The sequence below is a fragment of the Tyto alba genome, unplaced genomic scaffold (genome assembly GCF_018691265.1).
Source record: "Tyto alba isolate M040663 unplaced genomic scaffold, T.alba_DEE_v4.0 Super-Scaffold_44, whole genome shotgun sequence".
In the NCBI taxonomy this organism is placed as follows: domain Eukaryota; kingdom Metazoa; phylum Chordata; class Aves; order Strigiformes; family Tytonidae; genus Tyto; species Tyto alba.
In genome coordinates this window covers 15,140,252-15,149,309 of record NW_024881320.1, presented here as the reverse complement: position 1 = coordinate 15,149,309, position 9,058 = coordinate 15,140,252, and the positions used below count along the sequence as shown (strand labels likewise).

The window sequence follows — 9,058 nt, the reverse complement described above, 5'->3', positions numbered from 1 at the left end:
GTCTCACATCCCTCCTTCTCCCCACTGGCTCCCCCTCAGCAGGTCCCAAACCCGCAGAGAGGGTCTTACCCCCCCCGCCCCCCAGGACAGACGGCTGGACACAGTGGGGTCAGCTCCATTGGTCTTTACTGGCTTGGGGGGGACATGCAGGGCTGGAGGGGTGGGAACCGCAGGGGGCCTGGGCAGGGGACCCCACGCACAGCCCTGTCCCACGCTGGGGACATCAACACACACTGTGGACAGTGCTGTGGCCGGCCAGGGGCTGACAAAGTGACCCCCCCCCTGCCCTGAAATAGAGGTTGTGACAACAGGCTGCATGTCCCCAGGTCACCTCAGGTGTGGAGAGAGGAGGAAGAGGAGAAAGAGAAGAGAGATGGGAGAGGAGAAGGTTGCCAAGAAGACAAGAAGGTCAAGAAGAGAAGATGACAAGAGAAGGACAAGAAGAGGAGGAGAAGATGCGAAGACAGAAGGCGACCAAGAGGAGAAGACAGACAAGAGGAGAAGGACAAGAAGGCCAAGAAGAGGAAAAGAAGACAAAAGAAGGTGAAGAGGAGATGAGGGATAAGAGGAGGACAACAAGTCCAAGAAGAGGAGAAGACGAGAAGACAAAGGACGGCCAAGAGGAGAAGGTGACAGCCAAGAGAAGAAGGACAAGAAGAGGAAAAGAAGGTGGCCAAGAAGATGAGGAAGACAAGATGAGGAGAAGAATGAGGAGAGGCGAAGGGACAAAGATCAGAAGACAAGAGCTGGTTGCTCTCTGTTCCCGGGCTCTCTGCACCCGCCACCACCACCACGGCCACCCCCCGCCGCGGAGCTGCTCCCCACGGGGCCGGGGCGCGTCCGGGCCCCCTTGCGCCTCGCGGGGCCCAACCCCAACCGCCAACAGTCACCCAGGGCGGGCGTCCCGGCTCCCCCGAGCCGCGGCCGTCGCCTGGCCAGGGCCCCTCTGTGCCGGTTCCGTCACCAGCAGCAGCTCTGCGGCGTCCCCAGGGTGGTGGGGGGGTGGGGGGGGGCACAACTGTGGGGGGGTGCTGGGAGCTTCTCCCCATCCTGCTTGACACCCACGGCTACCGAGCCGGGCGTCTCATGGCCACGCGTCCTCGTCCAGCCCCTCGCGCTCCCGCGGGACCCAGGCGGGCTCCAGGAAGGAGGAGAGGACGCTCTGCAGAGCCCCCCAGGGCTTGCGCTCCCCGGGTTTGGGGCCGCCGGCCTGGGGCTGGGGGGGGGCGGCCGCCCCGTAGCCCCGTGGGGTGGGGATCCTGGAGGGCTTCTTGTGGGGCTGCGTGTCCAGCCGGGGCTTGGCCCAGGGGCGCGGGGGCGGCGCGGGGACCCCCGGCACGCCAGCCACGGCGGGGGGCTCCTCCGTCTCCGTCAGCTCGTCCTCCCCCGGCGCCCAGTCGGTGTCGGACTCGGGGCCCCCCCGGGCGTCCCAGGAGGTCGGGAAGCAGCTGCTCTCGTCCGAGGAGCTGGAGAGGGCCGGCCGGCGCCCCGCGCCCGCCATCTCGGGGGTCGCCGTCGCCGGGGGGCCGCCCCCGTTGCCGCTCCGCCGGCCGTCCTCGGCGGGGAGGCCGTGCTTGGCGAAGACGTTGAGGGAGGACGAGGAGGAGCTGGAGGAGCAGTAGGCCGAGTCGGCGGCGGCGGGGGGCGGCGGGGGGGCCGGGGGGGTCTCCCCGTTCTCCAGCTCCTCCATCATCCGCGTGTTGGCCAGGAATTCCTCCTCCAGCCGGCGGAAGAGCTGCTGCTCCTGGCCGGGCTCCAGCCGCAGCGGGGCCCGCAGCCGCCGCGCCAGCTCCTCCAGCTCCCGCTGCCAGGCGTCCCCGGCCCCGCCGCCCTGGGGGGCTTCCCCGGGACCCCCTCCCCGCCGCCCCCCGGCGCTTTCCTCCAGGGAGGAGCGGCGAGGGGTGGGCGCGGGGCTGCGGGCGGCCGGGCGGGAGGGGGTCCGGCTGCGGGCAGGGCTGGCGGGCCGGGAGGGGGTCTCTGCCCGCGCCCAGGAGTGCTGCCCGTCGCGCCGGCGGCTGATGAGCAGCAGGGGCTGGGGGCCGGGGCGGCCGTGGCTACGGGCCCGCGGCGGGGCACGGCCCGGCCCGTTGGGCACCCGCGAGCGGCCGCGCTCCTCCGGTGCCATCCGGCCGGCCTCGTGGGGAGGCTGAGGGGGGACCCCCCGGCCGGGGTCTCGGCGGCGGGGGGTCCCCCCGTCCCGCGGGCCCGGGGGGCCGCTCTGCGCGGAGGAGGCCGAGGAGTCGCTGTCGCCCGAGCAGCGGCGGGAGCGGGTGGGAGCGGGGTCCCGGGACCTGGGGGGGGGGGAAAGGCAAAACGCACACCCCATTGCCCCCCCCCATTGTACACCCTTGCTGAAACCACCCCCCCTTTCCCCTCCCAATTGCACCCCCCCGCTGCACACCCCCTTCCATCCCATTGCCCCCCCCCTTTTCCTCCATTGCAATCTCACGCCCCCCCATGATCACCCTAATGACCCCCTCCATTGCCCCCCTTCCCCCCCCACTACGCCCCCCCATTCCCTCCAACTGCCCCCTCCCATTCCCCCCCATGATTAACCCCTTGCCCCCCCATTCCCCTCCACTGCACTCCCCCATTGCCCCCCCTTCTCCCACCCATTCCCCTCCACTGCACCCCCCATTCCCCTCATGATTACCCCACTGCCCCCCCATTCCCCCTATGATTAACCCATAGCCTCCCCATTGCCCCCCATTCCCTCCCACTGAATCCCCCCATTCCCCCCATGATTCCCCCATTCACTGCCCCCCACTTCTCCCCCCCATTCCCCCCACTGCCTCCCCCATTCTCCCTCATTGCCCCCCCCCCCCACCGCCAGGGCGTAGCCCTTCCGACCTGCCAATCATCGGGGGGGGGCGAGGCTAGCGCAGTCCCCGCCCCACACTCCGCGCCTGCGCACTGGCAGCGGCGGGAAGCGGCGGAACGGGGGCGGGGGTGGGGGGGAGAGGCCCCAGGGCCGCGACCCCCAGAGCACGGGTGTCGTGGGGTGGGCGTGGGCCGTCTGCCTCAGGGCGGGGCGGAAGGAGGTGTCCGCCCCGCCGTGGGGCTGGGGGCTGCCGTGGGGCTGAGGCCTTGCCGTGGGGCTGAGGCCTTGCCGTGGGGCTGAGGCCTTGCCATAGGGTTGAGGCCTTGCCGTGGGGCTGAGGCCTTGCCGTGAGGCTGGGCCTGAGAGGCCGTGCGGGTTCCCCAGCTGAGCTGAGCTTCCTTCCCCCCGCACAGGGGGCCTGCCGGCCATCACTCCCCCCACCCACCCTCTCCAGGCAGCACCCACGGGTGCCCTACCTGTGTGCGCTGGCTGCTCGGGGCTCAGCAGGGCTCCGCGAAGGGCTGGCAGAGCCGGACAGGGAGCCCAGGCCCCCCCGGGGGGGCAAACCCTCCTGCTTGGCGCTGGATGGCGGCTTCGGGATGCCGGTGTCCCCGACAGCCCGGGGCTGGCGGCTGCCGGGGGGGCCCGGAGGGGCCCCGGCTGCGCGGGAGCGGCGGGGGGGGCTGGGGCTGGGGGCGCAGGCCGCAGGGGAGAAGCTCGGGGTGCGGGGTGGGGGCAGGCGGTGAGCTGGAAAGGGAGATGTGTGTGTGGGGGGGGGGGTTGGGGTCACCCACCCCACCCTCACAGAGTGCCGGCACCCGGCTTTTCCAGCTGGGGGGTTCCCAGGCTGTGGGTTAATCACCTCAGGGAATTAATCTGGCCCAAACCCCACTTTTCCTCAGTCCCCTTTTCCCTTTTCAGCCGGATCAGCGCCCTGAGCAGCCCAGCCCCAGGGCAAGGAGCCGGGAGCGGCGGAAGGTGGTGAGGTGGGGGGTGCTGGGGGTCCCGGGGACACTCACAGAGGGAGGAGCAGCGGCACGGGTCGTGCTTGTCCAGGTAATGTTCCAGTGTGTCCCAGCCGCCACCGACACGCACCATCACGTGGCTCCTCAGCACCTGCGGGCAGCCCCGCGCCCATCACCCTGCCCGTCCCCCGGGACGGGGCCAAAAAGCCACCCCAACCCCCCCCACCCCCCACCCCCGGGTCCCCAACATGGGGCAGCGTGTGGGGAGCAAATTCAGCTCCGAGCCCACCCCTCCAGATGGGTCCCCACGGCGTGGGGGAAGGAGGGCAGTGGGGGGTCCCGGCGAGGGTTTTGGGGGGGGGGGGGGGGTTAGTTCTTACTCGGACGAAGATAAGTGTGCTGGAGTCGCCCACTTTGTATTTCCCCTCGGAGACCTTGACCATGGGGAACTGGGAGGGGCAGGAGCAGCAGCCCAGGATTTCCCGAACCTGTGGGCAGAGAAAGAAGTGTGTGGGGGGTTTGTCAGCAGGGTGCGGACCCCCAGCTATAGGGGCAGCCCCTATAGATGAGTGCACGTGGAGGGGCTGTGTAGAATGGAGCTGGCTTGATCCCGGCCTCTTGGCTGCACCTCTGCAGTGGGGATGCTGTGCCCCCCTCCCCGGAAATCTGGCAGCTCCCTTTCTCCTGCCTGTACCTGCCGGCACTCAGCTGGGGAAAGGGGGGGTGTCTGTGGGGGGGAGCCCAAACCGGCAGCCCCAGGCAGTGGGGAGCACCCACAGCACCCACACACTGTGGGAGAAGGGCCCGGGGGGGCTTCCCACGGCCACCTGCCTGTGAGCGGGCTGAGAACGGGCACAACTCACTTCATCTCCTGCCAAGACCCACTCCCTGGAGCCCACCCACACCGGGGTGCTCAGAGCCACCCCGAAACTGGGAAGGAGGAGGAAACACCCCCCCCGAATCCCTTCCCAGCCCCACTAATCCCTGAACCATGGGGAATTTTCCCCCCCAACAAGCACCCTGCTGTGGGGCAGGGACCTCTAGCCCCCCCACATCCACCAACAGAAAAAGATCAAAGCCCCCCTTTTTTTTTTTTTTTTTTTTTTTTTTTTTTTTTTTTTCTTTTCCCCTAAAACTTTAACATCTGGCACTGATGCAAAGCCCAAGGGAGGATCTGGGGGGGCGGTCAGGGGACCCCCATCGCGGTGGGGCTGCAGGGCAGTGCTGCCTTCCCGGCCGGGTGCTCTGGGGGGGCCGCGCTGCCCACAGCCTGCCCGGGCTGACGTCAGGGATTAGGCAGGGAGCCACGGGGGGACGCGGGGACGCGGCCGGATCCTGCCCCACGAGTTGGGGGGGGGACACAGCATCGCCTCCCTCCCTCCTAAATTTGTTTGGGGTGGGTTGTTTTGGGTTTTTTTTTTTGTTTGTTTGGTTTTTTTTAATAATTCCTCTTTTTTTTTGCAGTTCTGCCTTTCTGCAGGGTCCAGCCCAGGGCAGGATCCGGCCACTCCGGTTCCCATCCGGGGCAGCAGCTGAGTGACAAGGTCAGCCCCAACCAGGGAAACTGAGACACTGGAGGGGGGGGAGCTGCAGTGAGGGGGGGTCCTGACCCTGCTGCCATCCGGGGGGGGGGGACACACACACACGTGGGGACCAGCCGGGCCGGATCCGGCACCCTCAGGCTCCTCCCCGGCTCCAGCGCTGCCCATAAAAGCCGATGGCGAGGAATTACGCAGCCCGGAAAAATGCAGCTGGGGTTGGCAGCGCCCGGCCAAGGGGGCTGGGGGGGCTTGGGGGGGCAACAGCAGAGCCTGGGGTGGGGGGCCCTTTACAGCAGCACTGGGTGGAGGGGAGCGCAGGATGCTCCCCCCCCATCCCCATCAGTCTGAGTATGGTGGCTGCAGGACTTAATGAGGAATCGGGGTTTCAATTAAAAAACGGCTTTGAGCTTAGGGAGTCAGGGGAGGGCAGACCCCCCGTGTGTCCCCCCCCGTCCCCCCCCCCATCCCCGCATTAATCCGCTGCCTCGCGTGCGGGCCGGATCCTGCACCCAGCCTGGCTCTAATCCCTCCTGAGCCTCCTGGCCTTGGAGCTGGGAGGGGGGTGTCCCTGCACCCCAGCTTGTGGAGGAGACACCCCCCCCCCCCCTTCCCCTCACATCTTGACACCCCGAATCGTGGCTGTGAGCAGTCGGGATGTCCCCCACGTCTGTCTGTCTGTCCCCAGAGACACCAGCCCCGAGGTGGTGGGAGGAGGAGGGCTGGATCCTGGCAGCAGCAGGTTCCTGCGGTGGGGACCGCTGTGTCCCACCCGCCGTGGGGAGGAAGGGGCAGGGGCAGAGGTGACCCCCACGTTGCCTCTGTGATTATGGCCACGGCCACCAAAATAACCCGTCCTGATGTCAGGAGGCTCCACAGGGCACAGGGGCCTGGCCGGGGGGACAGAGAGGACAACCCGTGGGGCAGAGAGGGACGGGACCTCTGAGTGCCATAGAGCAGCCTGTTGGGTGGACAGAGAGGACCTGGGACCATAGAAAAGCCCGTTGGGTGGATAGAGAGGACCTCTGGGGGCCATAGAGCAGCCTGTTGGGTGGACAGAGAGGACCTGGGACCATAGAAAAGCCCGTTGGGTGGATAGAGAGGACCTCTGGGGGCCATAGAGCAGCCCGTTGGGTGGACAGAGAGGACCTGGGACCATAGAAAAGCCCGTTGGGTGGACAGAGAGGACCTCTGTGGGCCCAGGCGCGGGGCTCCCAGGGGAGCACGTCTCACCAGCTCGTCCAGGTTCTTCAGGTCGCAGAGGGCGATGGGCCGGGCCCTGGGCGGGTAGGCGGGCGCCTGGGGGTCCCGGCTCTCCTGGCGTGTGCCCAGCATGCCGTAGGCCATTTGGTCCCTCATCTCCTCCTCGATCTCCTCCTCCATCTGGATCAGCATGGGGGCCAGCATGCCAAACTTGGAGCCCCTCCTGGCCACCTCCAACAAGCAGAGGACAAAGTTCTTCTCGTTCTTCTTCAGCACCAAGTCATTGGTCTCGAACATGAGGACGTCCTGGATGCCGAGGTCCTGCCGGCACCACTGGATGAAGTTGGAGACGTTATCCCGGGCGATGAAGGACCCGGGCACCACGTTCTTGGCTTGGAAGACGACCTCGTTGCGAGGGACGCGCATCGGGGCGGCCACCTCGGGGTGCCGCCGCTGGAAGTCCAGGGCGATGCGGTTGACGTTGTTGGCGTGGCGGCAGAGGTGGCAGCCCGTCTCCAGGCTCTCCAGGAAGGTTTCCACCTGGATGTCCAGGTCGTAGAGGGTGTTGAACCACTCGGCCAGGTCCTCCTTCATGGCCTCCAGGTACTCCTCGCTGGAGCGGAACGGGCGGATGCTCTTGGAGGCGGCCGACTGGATGTGGCTGGGGTCAGCCATGGCGAGCTGCCTGCCGGGGGGGGCGGGGGGGGGGCAACGGGCACCGTTACAGACTGATGTGGGCACAGAACAGCCCCCCCCTCCCAGCAGAGTTTGGCTGCCCAGGTCCCCCCACCTCCAGCCCTGGGGAGGACCCCTCTGTGCCTCAGTTTCCCCCCCCACCCCCCTTTATCTGTGGGCAGGAGGGTCACCAGCATCTCCAGAACCTGCTTGTCCCCTGCCCGCAGCACCAGCACCCCGTGTCCCCCCCTCCCCGTGGGTCCCCTCTGCCCCCACGGTGTTAATGAGTCACTTGTCACCGACGCCCCCCCCCCCCCCCCTCGCCCAGGTCCCTGCTGTGACACTGCAGCAGAGATGACCCCCCCCCCCCCCCCCCCACCCCAAAGCTGCCCAGTCATGGTGGGTGGCACCACCGTGGGAGCAGGTGACACCCCGTGGGACCACGGTGCCAGCACGGGTGGCCCCACGCCTGGAGCAGGGAGCTGCACACACACAACCCCCCCCCCCCCCCAAGTGGGTGCTCCAGGGGTTGGTATCGGGCCCCAGTGGGGGGGCAAGGGGGGGCTGCACCCTGGGGGAGCCCCCCCCACCCCCCAACTCCCTGACCTTGGGGGGCAGGGGGTACAACAGCTGGTGAACTCGCCCCTCAGTGCTGCCCACCCCCCCCAGCCCCACACCCTGGGGGGGGGGGGTCCCTTCCCCGGGGGGGGGTGTTACTCCACCCTTGGGGGGCCGGGGGTGTCACCTTCCCTCCCGGGGTGTCCCTGCTGGGTGGGTGATGTCTCTATACCCGGGTGGGTCCCCCTTGCCTTGGGGGGGGGGGGGGGGGGAAGTGTCTTTCTCGCGGGGGGGGGGGGGGGGCCCTGCCTGTCTGTCTGTCTGTTTGCCGAGGTGGGAGGAGGGGGGGGGGGGCGGGAGGGAGAGGGTCGGCACCTGCGAGGCAGATGCCGACTTGTGCGGGAGACCCGCGGCGTGGGAAGGGGGGGGGGGGGGGGGGGAAGGGAGAGGAGGATGGCGGACACGGGTGGGGGGGACGCGCGGGAGTGAGGGGCAGAGGGACACGGCCACCCACCCCACACCCATCTCCCCCCCCCCCCCCGCCGCAAACACAGACAGACAGACAGACTCACCGCCGGCTCCGCTACCGCCGGGCCGGGCCGCGCCGCCCGCCCGCTCCCCGCTCCGGGCCGGGCCGCGGCTCCGAGCGCCGGGGGGGCCCCGCCGCCGCCGCCCGGCCCCGCGCAGCCCCCGCCGCCATCCGCCAACGGGAGCGGAGCTCAGAGCCGAGCTCCCCCCCCCGCCCCGGTGTGTCCCCCCCCCCGCCGCTCCCCGCGTTGCCGCCGCCGCCGCCGCCGCCCGGGCCGGGAAGTTGGAGCCGGCCCAGAAAGGGCCGGGACGGGAGCGGCGGGGGCGGGCCGACACGCGGGACACGGACACCGCGTGGGAAGAGGAGGGGAGGGCTGGATCGGGCCCTTCCCCCCCATACCCGGGAGCGCAGCCCTGAAAGGGGGGGGGGGGGCGGGGGGCCGGGGTGCACCCGCACCCTGAAAGCGCAGGACAGAGGGATCCAGCCCCACAGCTCCCCCCGCCCCGCCGGGGGGCTCCCTCCCGGGGGGGGGGCATGGGGTACCCTCCCCCCCCCCCCCCAAACAGGGATGCTCTCAAGAGAGGCCAGAAGTGGTACGGTTAGAAACATCGGGAATTTTATTTTTTTTTTTTTAAAAAAAAAAAAAAAAAAAAAGAAAGAAAAAAAAAGAACCATCACAACCGTTAACATCGTTACAGCTCGTCGCCGCCGCCGGGGTTTGCGCACAGCATGCTCACGACACGGGGGGCGCGGGGGCTTGGGCTCTGTT

General features: G+C 68.7%; 1 protein-coding gene and 1 long non-coding RNA gene across 3 annotated transcripts; one reads left to right on the top strand and one right to left on the bottom strand.

The window, feature by feature from the left end:
• Positions 1-1,078: 1,078 nt before the first annotated feature.
• On the bottom strand, positions 1,079-9,018 carry GAS2L1 (growth arrest specific 2 like 1). 2 transcript variants are annotated; one of them, XM_042805649.1, is made up of 6 exons: positions 8,333-9,018; positions 6,558-7,212; positions 4,167-4,274; positions 3,841-3,937; positions 3,298-3,568; positions 1,079-2,291 (listed from the first exon to the last, which is right to left on the bottom strand). In XM_042805649.1, the coding sequence occupies exons 2-6, from the start codon at positions 7,200-7,202 to the stop codon at positions 1,085-1,087; spliced, it is 2,328 nt and encodes a 775-aa protein (XP_042661583.1). In that variant the 5' UTR covers positions 7,203-7,212; positions 8,333-9,018; the 3' UTR covers positions 1,079-1,084. The 2 variants fall into 2 exon arrangements, with proteins under 2 accessions (XP_042661583.1, XP_042661584.1); XM_042805650.1 differs by lacking the exon at positions 8,333-9,018 and having other exon boundaries at positions 6,558-7,527.
• On the top strand, positions 3,793-6,913 carry LOC122154706. Its single transcript, XR_006166754.1, has 3 exons — positions 3,793-3,877; positions 5,251-5,330; positions 6,801-6,913. It is a non-coding gene; the product is annotated as an uncharacterized LOC122154706 (long non-coding RNA).
• Positions 9,019-9,058: the final 40 nt, after the last annotated feature.